Source organism: Stegodyphus dumicola, chromosome 2 (assembly GCF_044657685.1).
Source record: "Stegodyphus dumicola isolate Sdum_Otavi_A_Nest chromosome 2, ASM4465768v1".
Lineage (NCBI taxonomy): Eukaryota > Metazoa > Arthropoda > Arachnida > Araneae > Eresidae > Stegodyphus > Stegodyphus dumicola.
In genome coordinates, this window is record NC_140769.1 from 260,297,137 (window position 1) to 260,319,029 (window position 21,893).

General features: G+C 31.9%; 1 protein-coding gene across 2 annotated transcripts in view; it reads right to left on the reverse strand.

The window, feature by feature from the left end:
- Positions 1–777: 777 nt before the first annotated feature.
- Positions 778–21,893, reverse strand: part of Su(P) (prostaglandin E synthase Su(P)) — a 30,970-nt gene continuing 9,854 nt past the window's right edge. For both annotated transcript variants that reach the window (XM_085812094.1, XM_085812093.1), the window contains 4 exons: positions 13,985–14,190; positions 8,228–8,440; positions 6,075–6,192; positions 778–1,426 (listed from right to left, as the gene is read on the reverse strand). In XM_085812094.1, coding sequence (XP_085668220.1) covers positions 1,289–1,426; positions 6,075–6,192; positions 8,228–8,440; positions 13,985–14,190 — 675 coding nt within the window. In that variant the 3' untranslated portion in view covers positions 778–1,288. The remainder of the gene's footprint in view (positions 1,427–6,074; positions 6,193–8,227; positions 8,441–13,984; positions 14,191–21,893) is intronic.

The following is a 21,893-nucleotide window of genomic DNA, read 5'->3' on the forward strand; positions in this document are numbered from 1 at the left end:
TGGTTTTTCAACATGCTAATCAATTCACGCAGAAAAAAGGTGGATGTTGTCATTCGAAAATTTCAAAATTGCTTTCATCATAATCGTAACTACTAACTGCTCAATTGTTTTAAATCATCACAATATTGAACACATACCTTTAAATAGCAATATCTGAAATGTCATTTTAGAGCAGATAGCCTGCTAGGAATTCATATATCAGATAGTTTTTTACAACACCCTGTATATTTTAGCAGTCCTTTGTTTAACTGTAGCAAATACCTGGTAAAGGGTAGTTATACAAATGTGTTGTACTGATAGAGAAATTATGTAATGCAATGATCTACAGCTGTTTTCCTTAATTTCCCTCCCCTAATGCAACAGCCTGGAAGATTCTTTCTCTCTTTTCATCTCAATAACATTTTCGCTTAAAAAGTAAAGTCTCTAAGGTTTTAAAGCTATGCATACAGAATAGCTTAAATGGCTTGTCCAAAGTCCCAGACATCAATTAATAGCTTTTGTGTAAGCTGAAAGATCAGCTGCAAATTAAACAAAATTGATAAAGCATTCCCTATTTGTCACGTACCAGTATGAATAAAAAGCAGTTTCTGTGAAAGCTTATCAGAACTTAGTAAAAAGCCCAATCAACTATACAAGGTAACAGTCAGAACAATAGGAAAATGTTTAACTCTCTTACCATTATAACTGGAAAAAAAACGTCTATAATATGTCTAGTGACTTTTGATTGCATAAAGTGTAAAGTACATATACCAAAAAATTACACAGTTTAAGACAGAGGCCAATATCTTAAATGAAAGTTTATTTTTATTTATTAAATGGAGGACAGTCAACAGTTTTGGTCAATTTCTAACTTTATATTGTTTTACTTCATTTCTATATTTTATATTAATAAAAGGCACATACACTAATTTCAACTCTACATATGTAATTCAAATGAAGAAACCTTACAAAATCGATAAATCTCTTAAATTTAATGCAATTCTGACATGCTCATTATACCTTGTTCACTGAGCAATATATAAAATGAGTTTTGTACATTATAAATTTCACATTGTATGAAATAAATAATTTAAAATTAACATTTTTTCTTCTTTTTATTCATTATGTTAAAAAAGATAAATTCAAATTACATTCAGAATTTCATAGGACCTGTAATCCTACAAAATGATCAAACAGTAGTAAATAAATTAATAAATAAATATCTGCAGATCTAAATATTTGAAATCCTAATCTGCTATGAAGTGGTTTCATTAATGTGAAAAAATTACTCTAAGTTGAATTGAAGATACTATCGCAATAGCTGATATCCAGAATGACTAGAAACAGCTTCTTTTACATTGTAGTACCAAGGACCAATCTTCGTATTATCCAGAAGATCTTGAAATGCTGTACAACCTTCTATAGAACTAAGTAAACCATACACAGCCTATAAAATAAATAAATAAATAATAGATAACAGAATTTTAATTAAAATTTTCATTAAATGACACAAAATTTCAGCTTCACAATAAAAGACCTTTCTAAATTAAAAATAGTTTATGCATATATCAAAGTTGACATCAGTTTGTAATAAAGTAATTAAAAAAGTTTATATAAATGATATATTGATATCTTTTAAATGTACATAAATAATCAGAATGGGCAAGGCAACTAAATGCTGACCCATGATTTCATAATATGACTTAATCCTCTATTTGTAATTAAAACAGCTTTTTGAATTCAGACAGACATGACCAGATCAATTTAGCTGTAAATATGTACCTACGTAGTATAAATACTGCTTCACGAGCAATTACATCATTCCTTTTCCTAACTTCTGCCATGCAAACATCGCTACACTGCTACGCTTACTTGTCTGAGATGGCATCATATCTTTTTGCTTGAGTATATGAAAATTATTGTGATTGCTTATGATCAAAAGGTGTATTATCTATGCTAAGAAATGATTCTGATGTGTCTGAAAATAAAGATGATGATTTGCCAAAATTAGTTTTGTCAGTATCTTCTTTCTACCTTACAAAAATTGACGGTATTTTGGTGAATATAGATATATTAAATGGTTAGCCTAAATGACTGATTTTTTTTTTTTTTTTTTTAGTCCAAAGGGGATTTGTCCCTGAAGAGCTATTGTTTTAGTTTTGTGATTTTACGTAGAATCACTATAAACGGCATATTACTTTTGAAATTGTTGCCACCAAATGCTACAGTCCTACATTATATTTGAAGAAATTAAATAATGAAAAATATGCATAAATGTGTGTATGTTTTTCACATTGTAATAAAACAATGATACCTAGAGCCATCCAATTTTGAAATTTAGAATTTTTTTATTATCGATTTTATATTTTGTAAAACTTTAACGAATTTCTGATTAACAAACTCGACAGTTTAAAAGCAAGAAATGGCAAAACTCTACGGGAAAAAAACCCTTTTTATCTCCAGCGCGCTGATCTGTGTATCAAAAATTCTAAAGATATGCTCATTTTAAAATTATTTTGTGACACTGATGTTGAACTGAATTTTATGGTTTAAGTGCAAAGAACATGATATTTAATAAATAAAGATAACTTACAAAATGTTAAAAAAAAACGCCCCTTTGGACGTAATTTAAAATCTGAAACATTTCAGTTTTTTTCATTTTTTATTTATTTATTTTTTACTGCAAAATGGCAAATAAAGCAAGAAAGGAAAAAAGGTTTAAAAAATTTTGTTTTATAGGAGAATGGGGGAATTTACTTTCATTCGACATGCACTGCACATGCAAATCTCTGGATTCTCGAGGTTACTGGAAACTTGCTTTGCCTTTCTAAAAGACAATCTGGATGGTGCTGCAAAATTTGGCTCTATGCCAGCTGTTTGATTGATGCTCACATGATACATGATTCGCCAAGAAAAAGATCACTTGTGACGTTGGCATGAAAATCGCATTTTGGGGAATCACAGTATGAAATACCCTGACTTTTCCAAATTTTGACTAAAATATTTAAATTCCCTGACTTTTTTTGTCAATTTTTGAATTCCCTGACTTTTTCCGGTTGTCCAAGGTAGCGTAGCAACCCTGTAAGAGGATTATAATATGTACTTAATTAATTGGAAATCACCAGGAAATACACAACAGAAAAAATATAATCAATGGCCCTAAATATACTACCTCACATATCTTGTAGAATTAAAAAATTCTATAACTAGAAAAGCACAAGAATGTACATTTGTAACTAATTCCCTGTGATTTCTGAACTGAATTATGACTTAATATGCTGAGAGGCAGTTTCATCTAGTTATGTAACAATGTCCTCCTTCCCCCTGGATATTCTTTCTCAAAACTGGGATGGAAGTTTTACAGTTAGCAAGGCCTATGAACACATAATATACACCTATTATGTGAGACAAAGAATGCACAGAAGCTGGATTTACCTGTACTGTACATTGTTCTTCTCATACATTCAGGTCAGTGGTATTCAAATTAATGGGTTGTGAAAATTTACAGTAGGGTCACAAGGTGAAAATCCTAAAGTATTTGATATGTAAATAAGAGTTGATGCTCTGACGAGGTGGCAGTCATTTGCAACTTTTTATGGTCACACTGCCATAAAATTTGAATACCACTGATCTAGGTATTCTGAGCCTGGTATTTTATGCTTGGCATTGTATGGAAAATGGTGTTCATTGAGCAATATTTGAATACTAACTTCTGTGCACATTTGGACATAATTTTTAAAAGAAATCTGCAAAATGTTGAAGCAGACTTATGCTGAAACTTATGCTCTTGAAACCATTTAAATGTCACATAATTTTAGCAATTCCACAGTTATTGAAGGCAAAAAACACACTGCCCGACTAGTGATAAGGTATATTTAAAAAGAACTCTGTGATCATATGAGCCAAAAGATAATAAATGATTCAAAAAGTAGTTACCACTGTAAAGATATAATAAGTTGACAATAAGACCACATGCCTATGAATACAGATACAGGGTATGAATATGCATCAAGCATTGTACTATGCACGTTGACTGAAGATCTCTAATTCTTTGCATGGAAATGGCAGGTATCTCACAGCCATTATCTTAATATACCTTTAATCACTTAATTATGGGAGACCTACACAACAAATGAGCATCAACTAAGTGATAACTGGATAATTACCCATGCTATTAGAAATTAGACATTATGCACAACTAATTTAAGATTATGTTAAAGTTGCTTCTTGCTATATTTATCTTGAATATCAAGGATAAATTGTAAAGTTGTAAGTGCTATGGTGTAATAATGATTCTGCTCTCAGGTTTTTCTGGTCAATTTAAAAATTTTAATGCTATTTGAACACACAGGTATCTCAAAGGAAACTTCCGTATATTCTTCAAAGACACTGAGTAGAAGTGTACCTTGAAGAAAAGATTCTGTCTGTCCCAATTCCTTTATAAGCACTAGCATGCAGTTAGTTATGAAAGCTTTGATTTATTTGATTATGGCAAAGGACTCAAAGGCTATCTGTTTAAAAGGAGGGATGCTTTTCATTGAGGGCATTCTAAGGGAAACTGGCTTGTATACAAGTTACACATGTAGAAACCATGAAAATGGCCATGCAGCCAGCCCATTCATGGGATTTGAACCTCGGACCAAACTACCAGTATTCAGTGACTTCACCACTTGGCAGCTGATGGACCATTTATAAAAGGTATATTTTGATAATTAATATGTACCAGCATTATAACTCTATGGACTCAGTTTTGAATCTTATTTCTTTCAGAACTTTTGAATCTTATTATGCTAGATTGAGACAAGGGGGGAAAAAATATCTTACTCAATTCATATTATGAAGATCACCAAATCATAAAGCTTTGAGTTAAGTTCACAGCAGCCTAAACAAGATCAAACACACATTCTTCTGACGTCAAGATCATAAAATGATTATCATGTTTGCTAGATATCAGTCTCTTAGTTATTTCTGATATGTACCTAAACAACTTATTCAAGCATTTGTTTTTTCAGTTCCAATTAAAAGGACATAAATATAAAAAGTAATGCAACTACATGCATCATATCCACACAGCAAATCCAAAACTTCTGGAATTCTACACCTGATCTAATTTTACCACAGCAATCCAAATTAAAAAATAACATCAAGTGTTTAATATTTTACCATTTTGGTAAATATACTGTGATAACAATAAATAATTTTTAAAAAATACTGTCATCTATAAATAAATTCCTTAAAACATAATAAAACACCTTAACTTCTCTGTATCAGTATCCCCACAAGTGTGACAGAACTAGAATAAGCTTTTAGTATCTTCATACACACACACACACACACACACACATATATATATACCTGCCCACATGGTATAGTGGTTAGGGGAGCCTACTATGGTAACGAAGAGCCCGGGTTCGAATCCCGGGTAAGACATGGATTTTTCTAAATGTATAGTGTCGGTGCGGCATGGCAGCACTCTAAATATGCGACGAGCCAAAAGTCATCTCGTGTGGATTGGTGAGAGAGGAGAGGGGTGGGAGGCCCCCGACCCCCCCCCCCCCGGACACTTTTCCTCAAAATTGGGGGTGGAAACTAGAAGTGCAACTTCTCTTCGGAGTAGGCTCTGGCAATCATTGTTCCATATAACATGGACAAGACAACAACAACAACATACCTAATTCCTGCAGGACTAGTTTCGATGGTTTAACCGAACCACCATCCTCAGCTGCAAAACTGGGGGGGGGAGGGAGGGAATCTTTCTTAATTATATAATCACAATTTCTGGGTTTCTTATGGTCTTTTTTTTTTCGGGGGGGGGGGGTTTGCAGCTGAGGATGGTGGTTTAGTAAAACCATCCAAACTAGTCCTATGAAAATTTAGAAAATATAATGCTGATTTTTTTTGTTTGACTTCTGAATTAGTATTTGTTTGCCGTGTTATTGTGTCTTAAAAACATACCTGTCCACATATAATGTTTGTAAGATATAAAAGGCATACACGAATGAAACCATATAATACATTCGGATAATACACTAATTTTTTTTTTTCTTTCTTCCTTATGTAATCAAAATTTCTGGGTTTCTTATGTTCTTTCTTACCAGATCAGCAAGGTTTGGCATGTCTCCACCTTGAAACTTTTTCTTTTGTCCAATTCCTTTTAACCACGCTTTGCAAGCGTCATACAGAGATTGTCGAACATCATCTTTTAATGCATATCTGCAAAAATGTTATTAAAAATAAATAAAATTATCAGTGCAATTATTAAAATTTTTATTCTCACAATCAAAGAAAAACTATTATTTTAAATTATTACTGAATATAAAACACCACTAAATTGAAATATATTATTATTATTCAATGTTGAAAATTTCAATTTATACTCAAAAATTTAATAATGATAATATAAAATAGAAACATTTTTCTATTTCAATTTTACTTAAAATTTGGAAATGTAAATAAGTACAGCGTAGTTGAAAGCCAATATAATCCCAATAAAACCTATGCGAAATGCTTGAAAAATACTAGTTTGTATACATAATTTCTCGTGTATCATAAGGGGGGAGAAATTAAATTCACTGTCTTTAAAATATATTAATTATGTAAACTGTTGCATCCTTTTTGAGTTTAATTTACTACAGCAAAAATACTTTCCCCTAATGTCTGCACTAGTTAAATATCAGCATTACGTCATATTCAAACATTAATTTTCCATTATTTTTTTCATCCAGCGCATGTCTTCGCAATTTCACCATTAGTCAAAGAGCAACTCAATGATGAGAGTGTAAAAAGTAAGGATAAAAATTAGCCTTGATAGAATTGTCTGTAATAAACTTTAAAATAAGAGGGCAGTTCTTGAGATGGTCACCATTCATATAACCCCGATGATACAGAGGGCAATAAGCTGAATCGTTAACTCCAATCCAATGTAAATGTTGCTGTAAATAATCATGGCCAGTTGTCAAACAAAAGCAAGCAACTCCAACAGCCTGCAATAAGGAACTGGGAATTTTTTTTCTTTGTTGAACTGGATATTCAATTTCTTATCCACTGCTGCAACAACATATATGGATATTCTCTTATTTTTCATTTTATTATATATAATTCTTTTAATATTACACAAAGGCAAAGGGGAATCAAGTTGGGCCATAAAGGATCCAGCCTTGGCAAGTCTGCATGCCTGCTCATTTCAAAAAATATCACAATGGCTCGGAATCCACTGAAGGGCAATGCTCTTTCTGTTTTTCTCTCAGCTCAAAAAGTTTCATTTTACAAGCATTAACCTTGGCATTTTCATTATAGTTAGAAATGGTAAGTGACAAAATAGCAGCTTGTGAATCAATGAAAAACACACTATTTTGATTTAGGCAATTTTTTTTATTTATCAATTGCATATGTTATAGCTGCTATCTCTTTAGCAAAATTGTCACAGTACTTCCCAACAGGACTGCTAATAACTAAAATTATGTGAATATGCTCTAGCACAGGCTTAATTTTCCATATAGAAATATCTAATCCAAAACATTCATTAAAATTAGTCTTATGTTAAAAAAAAAGTCTTTACTTGTTGGTTTTCTGATAACTACCACCACATCACCAAAAAAACCCATCTGCTGGTCTGACTTTTGTGAGCAGTGCTAGAAGCTAATAGGGATTTTTCCAACAAAGATGAGATTTTGAATTCTTAAAAATTTCTTCCCTTCCCTAAAAGAGAGTGAAGAATGGCCTTTTTGTTATTAATATTGCTTCAGTGTCAATTGTTTGTGTCCCCATAACAGCAATTAAAAGTGTGTAGGAATCACTAAAGTAGAAAAGCTCATCATCACTCATATTTGAAATTATCAGAATCCATGAAATAAAAAATTCATAATTCATCACCAAGAGGCACCAACTGGTTATTTGCAATGTATCTGTGAATACCTGATAACCAACAAGTATTTTTTAAAAAATTCTATAAAAATCTAGCACAAATCTAAATAAATAATAATACCAGGTACATTGCAGATGTTTTAGCAACCAATAACACAATAGAATATGCATAAAGTCTACACAAAATGATTCATAAATAATTAGATATATTAATTTTAATACAAAAGTATGTCAATTATAAATTTCCCAAATGACTTCTTTCAAAATTCTTGTAAACCAAAAATTTATTACAGAAAAGATTTTATTATAATTAAAAAAAAAAAAAAAAAACATGGAATAGTTTTTAACTATTCAAATACACAGTTACTATAAAAATATATCTTACTTCTTTTTAAGTCTTTTTCCAATAAAATACATTGCAGTTGCTCCAACGTAGATAACCACAAGCCTTTCTAAAGTAGAAAAATTTTTCTCCCACTCTCCAACTTCTGAAAAATAATTAAATGCTTGCAAAGCCTCATCATAAGTGCGATAAATATTCGGAGATAAAATATGTACAAATTCATCATCTGCCCATTTTCTCCATTCTTTTTCTTTCCTAGCAATAAAACAACATAAAAAATTAATATAAAACTACCAAAAAATTACAACATTATAATACAATAAATATGCCTAACAACAGTTAGCCAAAAATTCATTACTGAAATCATATGTTTTGAAACAGACAGAAAAATGATGAATGTATTTAGCTACTGTAATTCTAAACACAAAATAATTCAAAATTAATTCACATTTAGAAATAAGTTTAAAGAATGCAAAACGAATAAAAAATGGAAAAAAAAAAAAAAAAACTATCTACTTTGGAAGACTACTTTTATCTACTTTATTATTAAAAAGAAAAAAAAAATATATAAAGATTTCAGTGAGTCCAACTACTGTAATTTTGTTGGGTCCAGCTAGTATAATTTCATAAAAATATTTAATAATTTTTATAATATAAAAAATTATTGCTTTTTATTACACTAATTTTATCAGTCATTCACATAATTTTATAGAGGGTGTTTGCACATTTTAAGAATGACTTCGGGGCCATTTAATTAATGTTTAAAATCTAAAGCACATTATTTTTAGCTTTTGACCTGATAACCTTTTTCCTGGACTGTAAGTCTGCATCATAACCTCCATGATAGAAGAGCTTTTTGCAAAGTTTCTAGTGGTTTTCATTTCTCTTCCATTACTTTCCAGAATCCATCAATCATGGTGAGTTTGAATTTAGAAAGAGCTTCAAGAAACCAGAGGCACAACAGTCCATAGGTAAAATAAAATGGGACTTTGTAGGAATACACTTAAAAGGTATATAAGTAATACCTATATGAAGCTTCCTATTTTCAAAGAATGCAGTGGTACTTTTCAAAGTATGAGTCGTTGTTTTGTCTTGATAAAGTTTTACCCTTTGATAGTTATGTAGAAAAAGAAATGGAATTTCTTCTGTAAATATCAGATGTAAAACTTTCTCATGGTAGTCCATTGAGTCGATTCTAATGTTTGTTTTCACTCTTTGTATTTGTAATTTCCTATAGTAAGAGAATCCTGCAACAATCATAAACCCCTTACCAAAATTTTCTTTGCATTGAAGGAACCAAGTTTTTCCATTTTTTCTTTTTATTTTCAATAATAAATAGACCTTTTTTAGTTGCAATCATTTAGCTTCATCAAGGATCACAATGTATTTCCATTTAAATCCAGTTAAATAGTTTTCCTTACATGATTCTACAAATTGTTCTGCGTTGAGCCACATGCCTCTGCAAAAGCTGCTGAACATTGTTTTTAGTGTAATAGCAACAATAAGTAGAATAATAAGTTATAAATCTTGGCTTATTATTCTACTTATTGTTGCTATAGATGTATTTCAAGACTTTGTAATTGATTTCTGTATTGGCAGATTTACTTTTGTTTCCAACAATTTAACTTTAGAAACAGTATTTACCTTTCCTGAGTGTTTACTTGGAGTCTTCCTTCAATGTAGAAGGAATGAGTGACTGTTTTTCCCTTTCCAATTAGTCATGTTGCTTATTTTGCATATAGAAATTTTAATACCAGGCATATCACAGCATTTTTGATCTATGGGATAGGGGTCTCTCTTCGGAAACACAAAAACGTATCCTGCAGTCCACAGCTTGTTTACGTGTGATAATTAGAGCATAATTCATGCACAATTTCTAAACTAAGAAAAACTTGTGTAGTTATCCAGTTGGGAGGAATATAATAGACAGAGTGCCAATGGTTGAACTGTCAATGTCACTCACTTAATTTGTACTCATCGGCCGAATTGACCAGAAAAGTAGAAGTTCAGGTGCTAATTTTTACTTCCATGTACGAAGTAAAAAGGAAGTATTGTAATCGCGAAAAGTTTCAGACAGCATATTTCAACGAAAATATCCATTTTGACTGCTATCGAATGCAATTTAACGATGGTTTTGCGTGATATCTGTACGTAAGGACAGAATAAAAGACTCGTTTCCTCCAAAAAAATTATAAAACTGCTTTAAAATTAATTCTGAAGAGAATTTTACGTACGTACATACATACATTCGTACAGAGGCCACGAAAAATACTCTTCAGAATTAATTTTAAAGCAGTTTTATAATTTTTTTGGAGGAAATGAGTCTTTTATTCTGTCCTTACATATAGATATCACGTACGTACGTACGTATGTATCTCGCATAACTCGAAAATGAGTAGCCTCAGAACGTTGAAATTTTGTATATAGGACTGCTATAACATGTAGATGTGCACCTCGTATTTTGGTTGCAATCGGCCGCACCAAACGTATATAAATACTATTTTTATATATATATCCACTCTTTTACTCGCCACAGTGATCTCAGTTTGTTTACTCTTATATGTTTGTAAATTGTACATTTTTTGCTTAAAAATGATTGAATTATGTTGTTCTTATCTTCTAGTTAAGGTTTTTATGCCTTTCGTAATTCTGGAAGCAATATTTGTACAATTATCAACAATTTAAAAGCTTCCATTGGACATCTTCCATTGGAGAACTGGATTTTCTAGAGGCATTTCACATTCATAAAAATCTTTCTGTTCTAGTTAACGATCCTAATTCCAATCTAAATTTGCCTTCGGCTTTCAGAGAAATTATGTTTTAGTTCTGGTTTCGCCAACAGATGGCGCCACTTGCTTATTCTTGTCCAGGCTTTCTTATCTTATCTAATCATTATTTTCCTATCTTGTTCATTTGCGGTTTTGCAGCTGAAGATGATGGTTCGGTAAAACCATCGAAACTAGTCCTGTGAAAATTTTGTGAATATAACGCTGATTTTTGTTGTTCGACTTCTGAATTAGTATTTATTCGGCATGTTATTGTGTCTTAATTTAAAAGCTGTTTAAGTGTGGTTTAAGTTTTAAATGACATGGCGGACATATTTGTTTACATTTGAAACAGCAGAATTGTAGATTTGTTGCCAATCTAGAGAGACTAAGCTTCGCAACAACAAAAATAACGCCTTCATTTATTATTGCGAATTAAATCCTGCTTAATCTTTTCTGGAATTTTTTCGAGGAAATAAGTGTTTAAGATTTACTTCGTAATTTTTAATACAGATATTTTGAGTTTTTATGTATTTTTGCCTTGTCGCGAAGTGAGAACTGAATTAATTGAAAGAGAAATACTAAATCATCTGTGAAAAACTGTTTTCTGTTTTATTTGCTTAATTTCTTTCATACATCGTTTTAGCTTTATTATAGTATTTGAATAGAACATGTGGCAACAATAATTCTTCAAATGATATAAATTTTGTGCATTCAGAGTGACGTTATAGTAAACAAATATAGTGAATTTTAAAGAGTGCATTTATTCTATTGTGGTTTATGTGCTGTCGACGAAGTACATTTAATTCAATCCAATCAATTTAAATGAAATTGAAGAAAAAAATGCGTATAATTTAATATTCCATACAAGGAAGTCATGTGGTGTACACATTAGATTTTTAATTGATATAAAATTAGCAGTATGTCCATAGAGAAGGAGAAACTTTTAAATTTTTGAAATAATTTTACATGAAGAATTTTAATAAATTCTATTACAATAGAAAATGTAACAGAAATTATAACAAAGTGAAAATAAATGTAACAACAATCATTATTTATTTTATTACTAATGATTAGAATCGAGTCTTGACAAATCACAATTTGACTTTTATATTGTGTTTATACTAAAACCTATGTTTACATAAAAATATATTTTACTTTGGGGAAAAAAAAGGTTTTTGATGATAATTAGAAGCCCTTTCAAACATAAAGAAATTTTTCATTTGTCGTTTTGCAACTGAAGATGGTGGTTCGTTAAAACCATCGAAACTAGTCCTGTGAAAATTTTGTAAATATAACGCTGATTTTTGTTGTTTGACTTCTGAATTAATAAAGAAATTTGTTTAAAAAATTCATTAGGTAGTAAAGGCTACAAAATATCTTTGAATATAAAACATCTTCAAAATAATTTTTATTTGCTGTCTTTGCTATACAGAGAATGCAAGATAAAAATCTTATATTCTAGTAAATTTTGCCGCTGTCAAACATTTCTCTAGTAAACAGCAATTTTTTTTTTTTTTTTTTTTGACGTACTTAAGAATTTTTACATACTTTTTGACATACTTAGAAGTACTGAATATTTTAATCTGAAATCAGCAAAATTAATTTCGTTGCATTTAGAATGAAGTTAAGTAAAATGGTAGACAATAAAATGGTGAAGGTAAAAATTTACTCAAATGGGGGAGAATAAATAAAATAAAACTTTTAATTAACATTCTTTATAAATTTAAGAAGCAGCTTTCTACATATTTTTAATAAATATTTAGTAGGCATTATTAATAAAAATTGAAATGAATTCCCCATGAATAACCTTTGGTATAAGTTTACTTGGAAATTTAAAGTTCAAAATAAAGTATTGCAGTTCATTGAAGATTATACCAAAATGTGTAAAACACATTTGGTGGTGTTATTTTTAACAAATATGGTAAATTTTCAAATGTGCCAATATATAAATTTAATTATTCCTTGGAAAATTTTGAATAAAAATCTTTTAATTTTCCACAGGTATGCCTAGAAATATATCTACTTTAAGACGATGGTAAAAATTTTATAGGTTATAAATCAAATTTTTTTTGAAAAATATATAAAAACCATTTACAAATAAATCATAAAAAATGATTTATTTGGATTGAACCTAATTTTCAAATTCTAAATGAAGAAACCAAGTAAGTTTAATGGGAAAAAAAGAGAAATTAATAAATATATACCAAATTCAATTAACACTGGGGAACTAAAATTTTGAAACCTAATTTTTTAAAAACTACTTGGATGATTTTTATAAAACTTGGCACTCTGGCATAATTTGAGGCGCAGGATCAAAATATGGAAAAAACAATAGGTAAGTCATTTAAGAAGGAGGCTGACTTTGTGTCCAAATACCTATGCTAGAATAATGCTGTATATAAATCTAATACATATCCCAAGTTCCACTTTTGAGACATGTAAAATTCAAGTTGAATTTAATTGGAAGATGTACAAATGGGCTATGTGACAAAAGTCAAATTTTACAGAAGCAGCAAAGCTCTTACTCCATTCTTTGCAAGAATGTCAAAAATCAAGAATAAAATATTATGAGATCAATATAACTAGGATCCATGTAATTGTAATTCAGCGTGTTCCATGTTATTCAGCACTTTTTAAACATCTTTTGACCTCCTTATGATGAATGGGACAGTTTTTTGTTCCTGTAAAATTTGACTTTTGTCAGACAGCCCTCTTTTTACATCTGATTCAATTTCGTCAATCGACCCAGTATGGTGGGAGATGCAGAAATGTCTTCTATTTTTTGACTCACTCTACCTATTAATGAAGAGCAATATTATTGAAATTAAGTTAAATCCTTTTATCATAAAAAATACTTAACACATGTTCTAGAATTTCATCTAGTTTACTTGATTTTCACAGGAAAATTTTCAATCTGTTACAATTGTTATTAAGGTGTATGTCTTAAAATTGTTGGCATATTATAATGAAAGAAATATAATATACATACATAGCTGCAAAATCATAAAAGATCTTTTATTTAAACTCTTACTTAAAATAGTCATCAGATTTATCTTTTGGAGTCTTATCACCATACATGAGAGAATATTTATTCAATACATCTGTTATTTCTTTACCATCATCATCTTTATAAACTAATGGAGCATAATATGGTAAAACTTTGCTGAGGCCAGAATTTATATCAAGCAGTAATGTCCCCAATATGCTAACTATGACAGATGAGTCATTTAATTGATGCTGAAAATAAAATTACAGAATTAAATTAGAAAAACATATAACGCTCCAACTAATTCTTTTAAAAGACTTAAATAGTAAAATTTATTTTATTTTGATTACATTATAATAAATATCTAAAATATTCAAAATCTTTTGATATGAGAAATCTTGCTTTTAGTGATAATTTTAGTCTTTTTTTTTTTTTTTTAATTTTAATTTTTTTTTTTAAAATTTTGTGTGAATAATAAATAAGTCTTTTAACTCCCAATGCAGTTAACAATTTTACTTTATCTTCAAATTTATAAATAAATATTAAAATCTGAAAAATATGTTCCATTTAAGGGGAAAACATAGAATGAAGTTTTTTAAAGTATTGATTACTTTTATGTTCAATTTTTTAATTTATTTTTCTATACTATAATTATTCTTGGTAAAGCAGCAATATTATTGATGTCCTCCTTTCGTCCATATCCACTTGTCCATGCAGCCAATGCTACATTTTATATTTTTGCTTCATTGCTTTCAAACTGCTGTCCAGCAAGCTACATCAAATGCAGGAAAAGATGAATTTCATTTGGTGCTAAATCTGGGTTCTATGTTCAGTCATTTGCTTCCAGCCAAAACGGATTTATGTTTGACCAATTATATATAGCTTAGTATCATCATGAAGCAGTATTACAACTTAAGTAAGCATTTTGTTTTTTGATTTGAATAATTCAATGTAAATTTTTTACAACTTCATAGTAGGTTTCCAAATTTATCATTTTGCAGTGAGAGGAAAATTCCATGAGAAAAGTTCTATATCAGTTCCAACACCATGCATATGGTCATCTTAATTGAAACTGCATGATTCAAAAACTCAAACCAGACCAGTGGGTTAAATACAATTTGAATGGTGAATTCTACAAGATACTAGGATGTTTCTAACATTAGTTCTGCATCAAGAAAAGAAACATTACAATTCACTTTTTTATAATATACCCTCCAAAATATAATGAATTGTTAAGCTGTAATGATCCTTTAAGATCATGATCATTCCTCGGTCCATAGATGCATGACAGAAATTACAATGGGGTAGAAAAATAATCATTGTAAGTTTTCACCATCTTTGTGAGAAGTACAGTTATCAACCATGAATAGAATTCTTTACATTTTGGCTGAAAGTTTTTCATCCCACATTTGTGGTTTTCCTTACATCACCTATGGCATACAGTTGGTTTCATAGGAAATAGGTAAACTTCCACACTTTTAAGAAGTTTTGCTTCTAAACTTTTCTGTATCACATTCAGTTTTGTTCATGTTTGTACATAGAAGTGTTTTCACATTTTTAACAGTTTTCTACCAGTGATCCATCTAGACATGCACGGTAATACCCTTATTTCAAATTTTAATATTTAGTGTGGCATTTAATATTTAGTGTGAATTAGTAATTTTAATGGCTCTGAAAATATTTCATTACAATACTTTTTTTCACATCCTTGATATCAGATGTTCAGTCATTTCTTGATACCCTGGCATTTTCTTCTTGAGAATTTCCATTTTTTACACCTGTTCAGCCAGCAAGCCATTACAGCAAAAATTTGCAATCTTTCCAAATAGCTTGGCAACTTTCATCAACAACCGTTTAACAGGTGTAAGCTGAAGCAAGGCTCGCACCTATGTATCCATGTAGACATATTAGATATAATTGTACCTGATTAACTGCTAAGTTTCTGCCTCAGATGGAATTCTGGAAAAGAATGCCCAAGCAGTGGTCTGAAGGTCTGTCAACCCTCCTCCTCTACCACCCTCTTGAGAGGATTTTACCTCACTATGTGTTTTGAGCCTGTCCTTGCTGCACAGATACCCTACGCTTACTAATATCCATGCCCTCTGTGGGATTTGAATCCAGGCCCTTCGGCTTGTCAGTAAGCATCACTAACCACTAGACCATCTAAGAAGCAGCACTGTTCAACACATCAGCCAAAAAGCAGGCTGACAGTAATTTCTGAGAATGGTAAATAAACTATTTTGAAATTATTCTTAAACAACCTTAAGGTTGGCCTTTCCCAATTTCTCCCTCTTCTCCAAATATTTGTCATGGATAAAAATTATGATATCTCAATTTGTACACACAATACTATTGTCGAGTCAAATAAACAATATACAGTCAAAAGTCGTTAATCCGGTCCGGACTTCGGCTATTCCGGATTATCGATTTTTCCGGATTATAGATCATCAGTTTAAATTGCATATGATGGCATGCAGAAATTCTAAAATTAAAAATATGAAACTGTAATTTACGAAATAAAGAACAATTATGATCTAAAGGGTACCAAAATTTACAAAAAAAAGCTTAATATTTATTTGTTTACTTTATTAAACATTTCTTTCAATGTAAGTTGTTTAAGTTGCTTCATTTTATGTGATAATACTTTCTCTTTAATTCTATAAACAGACATAATTTTTTGTTCAGTTACAAAGTTTCGCTGTTCAAGTGCCATTAATTGCTGTGCCGAGAATATTGACTAACTCGTCAATCGAAATTTTTTCGTTAACATCTCTGTCACATTCTTCATGTCTTTATCCATTTTTTGCAGCAATTCCACTTTTTGTTTGATGGACATCGAAACATACTTTCGTTTTGTACGATCCTTTGGGAGCTCCAGAATCGGAAATTCTATTTGACATAATCGAAAGTTCAAGTTTACTTATACTTTACTCAAGTTCAAGTTTATAGTATTGCTCTTACAGTCTGCAAAAAATAATAAGCCGGATCCAATTCGAAAATTAAGGAACAACGCAATCATCAACATTAACTGAAATAGATAATTAGATAATTTTAGCTTATACCGTCCGTTATACATAAAACGCGCACGCGAAAACGTATTCTGCGCTTGCGCACATGCAAATGCGCAGTTGTAAGAGGTCTTACGGCGCATGTGCAGAAATTTTTAGCTTTGAGGTCTGGATTATAGTTCATTTTGACTTTTGACTGTATATGTAGTCTATCCCATAAATATACAAATTGAATGACTAGGGTCATTCTGAGGTTACTACCCATGCAATGGCTGCTCAGTTCGCAGCAAAGTCAATGGAATATCGATAACCATCTAGCTGTCAACACAAGCACACAGTTACACGTAAGTTTTTTCACATTTTTTGTTTATTCTTTCAATAATGAAGATTGATAAACAGTGAGAAATCAATAACAAATTTTTAGTGAAACTAGAGGAACTCAGGAAATTCATGAGATGTTGCAGATTGTTTATGGTGATAAAAAGAAAACAATCCTGTTCACTAAAAAAAAAAAAGCATGAATGAACCATAAATGAAAAGTGTTGAAAAAGCAGATTAAAAAAAAATTCGTACTATTCAGTTTTGAGGGCCGTAAAAAATTGCCAAACTATTGTTGATGCCAGTGCTGTCAAAAATAAATGCGGCAATCCTAACGCAAGAAAGGAAGTATAATAGTAAATAACTATCTAAGATTGATGTTTTAATTTAGATGAAAAGTTAATTTCATATAATACTTTTTATTATTATAATTTATATAAAAAAGGCTAAACATGACTGAATAGAAGCATAAGAGTAAATAACTATTTCAGATCATTATTATAATTTATATAAAAATTGCTTAACATAACTGAATCATAATTTCATCTCGTTGGTTGTTCAAACATAATTTTCTATAATGAATGATGCCTTTTCTATGAAATTTTTTATGAAAAAATTCTCGGTAAAGTGCAGAATTGCCCACTTATTTGTTTGCCGCTTTTTACGACAGTAAAAACAATTGGATTTTTGTCTATTTTCTTTTACCTTTTAAGTAAAAATAGGTTGATATGTACATAGATAAAGTCAAGGGTGCACGCAGTATTTTTATGCAATTCTGGGATTCTTTTTTAAGTGAAAATAGGTCGATGTGTACCTGGATACCGAGTATGTGCAATTCTTAAAAATGCATCAAGCAGTAGGTCATTCTGCACTTTAACCAAAATTCTACTGCAGACTTTTCTTCATGGGCAATTCCCAAATTGTTAAATCCATAGGATATCAAAAAAGGATTTAAAAATTAAACTAGTATTTCAATGGCGTCTTAAGAAATATAGAACTACATAAACTTATATAAACTTACGCAATCAGAAATCAGCACGTATGCTAGATTTGGCACACTGTTAAATGGGCGCATTTCTTAGATTTGGTGCTTTTGTGCATACATTTTTGCTGCATTCTTTTACGGTCCTCAAAACGGAAAAGTACCAAAAAATCAAAAATCCTGCTGTTCTTTAATTTATGGCACAATATATACAAGCTATTTCATTTCGTGCATGTTAGATGATTGGCACCCTGTTAAAAGTACTCATTAATAGTATGGCAGCCTGGACAGGGATGAATTTAAAAAATGGTAATTCTTGAATCAGAACTTAACAGAATTCTAGAAAAATTAAGAAAATGCAAAGAAATTTTCAACTGAAGGTAGGTAAAGCTCATTATATCAAATTTTTAGATCAGTGTAGCCATATAAATATTGTTACGAATTTGGTATTTAAAAAGCTAATGTTAGTTCAATTATAAATTAAATGGTTTTATTTCTCGCGCAGTGCAGCGCGTGACGAATGTTAAAAGAAAGCTAAGCCGGAAAATTGAAAATACAAGAGCACGCGCATTAAATAAATAAATATCTCTTTTTGATTTCGAGAAAGTACTGGAAAATTCTAGCGCGTGATTTTAAAATCTTATAAAAGGAGGAAAACATCTCAGTTTGTAGTAGTTGCTTAGTTTGTTGTTGTTTAGAAAACTACTGTTGTTGATTGTAGCGAATTCGCGGATTAGCGTTCTTTAGCTGTTTTGAATTACGTTCTATTGGATATTTGAGTAGTTAAAAGATAACTACTGTGAGATATTGTAATACTGCATGATAATTTGAGAAAATTTAAACATTTTTGTTGTGATAATAATAAATTTTTGTTCATTTTTCATCGGACTTGTGCATTCATTTCATAACGAACCCGTACGCACGCAACAATTTTTGGTGTCAGGAGTGGGGTTTGAATGCTAATAACAAGAGCAATGGAAGAACAATTGAGACAGCTCATTAGTGCTTTTGCTGCATTCCAAGAAAAGATGGAAGCTGGCCAAGCATCATTTAAGGAAGAAATGAAATTGGGCCAGGAATCCGTTAAGGACGAAATGAAAGCCGTTCAAGCTGGTCAAGAAGAAATGAAAAGAGAAATTACTTGCATAATAGAAAATAAATTTGAAGCTATGGAAGGCAGAATTGACGCAGTTGAAAATAAAGTTGGACATATTGAAGAAAGAGTTTCTTCGGTGAAAGAAGAAATAGAAGAAAGAGTTTCTTCTGTAAAAGAACAAATTGATGAGAGAGTTTCTGCAGTTGCCAAAGAAATGGATACTTTAAAGAAATTCGTAGCGTCGGCAGGGAGCAGGAGTGATGATTTTAAATTCTTACCAATGCCTGCTCGTCCACCTCTGAAGCTATCCACATATGATGGGAAGACCTCCTGGCAGGTGTATAAGACACAATTTTCTATCGTGGCGGATGCGAATGGATGGGATTCCCAAGCTAAGGCCTGTCATCTCGCCGCTTCTCTAAGAGCCGACGCAGCGGATATCCTTCAGACTCTTCCCGAAAACAAAAGGTTAGATTTCGAAGCTCTGTCCGGCGCCTTGGAGTTGCGCTTTGGGGAGAAGTGTTTAAAAGACTACAGCAGGCTCCAATTAAAATCTTGTCAACAGAAGCCCACCGAATCACTCCAGGAACTCGCCACGGATGTTGAAAGGCTGTCCCACCTCGCCTTTTCGGAGTGCCCAACAGAAACAAGAGAAATCCTGTCGCTGCAATATTTCATCGACGGCATCCGGGATCCTGAAATACAGAAAGCTCTTCGAATGGCAGATGTAAAGGACATAAAAAGCGCTCTGTTGTACGCCATGAAGTTCGAGGCAGCCCAGCAAGCAACTAGTAGAGATCGCTACCCAGTTAGAGCTGTGCGAGTCCATGAGCCAGTGGATCAACTGATGGCTCGTTTAGATGATTTAGCCAGACAAGTCGACGCTTTGATACGGAGTAGGAGGGAGAAGAAAGTGGCTCTAAGGTGTTGGAGATGTGGTAGTGAAGGTCACCTAAGACAGAATTGCAGAACACCCCAGGGTACGGAATATAAAGCAGATGATTTTACCAGACAAGTCAGTGGCTTGAGACGGAACATAAGTGAAAGGAAACTAATTCTAAAATGCTGGAACTGCGGAGTTGAAGGCCTCATACGAAGAAATTGCAAAACATCCCGAGGTACGGAAAATAAGACCATTTCCCAGCAACGACGCAGTAAACAAATTAGTGACCATATCGAGGAACAGAGGTTGTCAGATAATGAAAAACCTTGTTTTAAAGCGCTTAAAATTTATACAGTGAGTGGCAACAGTAACGGAATGTCCATTAATGGGAATATCGATGGAGTTCCTTGCGATATGATCATTGACACAGGAGCTAATGTTACCATCATTAGGAAAGATTTAGCTGAACAGTTTAAAGATAAACTTATTTGGACACCATCCTGTGTTACCCTTCAGACTGCGTCTGATGATAAGATTGACATAACTGGGAAGTTAAACGTAAACATCACGTTTGGAAGTGCCGCCTACCATCACACGGCATATGTGGCGGATATTACAGATCCATGCATACTCGGATTGGACTTTTTAAGGAAATACAATTTTTCCTTAGATTTCAAAAACAATAAGCTGCTTTCAGCATCTGATGGCATGACTATCCATCTTCAAAAGGGATCCTCGCCTGGAAATGTCGACGCCTTGTCCGAAAGATCGAGCTCGGGAAGCTGCCGAAATCATACCAGGGTCAAAAAGAAACTCAAGACTACCAGCTATTCTCCATCTCAGAAGCTCTTCGGTCGAGACCTTCGTCTGCCTTGTGACCGCCTGTTTAGTCGCCCTACGGATGCACCTTATCGCCTGAGGAACACATCCAAGATGCCCAGGCCCGGTTTGAGGGGATGCACCGTTCTGCACGAAAGCGAGTCAACTTGGCGACGGAGAAAATGAAGACCAGATGCGACACAAGAGCTACTAGACAGAGATCCAACAAAGGAGACAAGGTGTGGTTGTGGAACCCAATTCAACGAAAAGGTCTGAGTCCTAAATTACAGTCACCTTCGGATGGTCCATATACAGTGCTGAACACGAATGACGTCGTGGTTCGGATCCGTGAGTCTTCGAACTCTTACGACAGGTTAGCTTATTACTATGGCCATAGTACATAATGTAAATAATTGTAAATAGTATAAGACCATGGTCCATTTTATTTTTAAATGTGTATTTGATTTGATTTGTATTTAGTATTTGATTTGCATTTAGTATTTGATTTGTATTTGATAGCATTTGATTTGTTTTATTTATTGCATTTATTGTTCATGTTGTTTATTATTGTAATGTAATGCTTATTAATGCATTTATGCTACAGTTGTAAGTTTAGCTTCCTGTCCAGGGATTGTACTGCCCGGGACGTGCAGTCCTTGGGAAGGGGGCAGTGTTACGAATTTGGTATTTAAAAAGCTAATGTTAGTTCAATTATAAATTAAATGGTTTTATTTCTCGCGCAGTGCAGCGCGTGACGAATATTAAAAGAAAGTAAGCCGGAAAATTAAAAATACAAGAGCGCGTGCATTAAATAAATAAATATCTCTTTTTGATTTCGAGAAAGTACT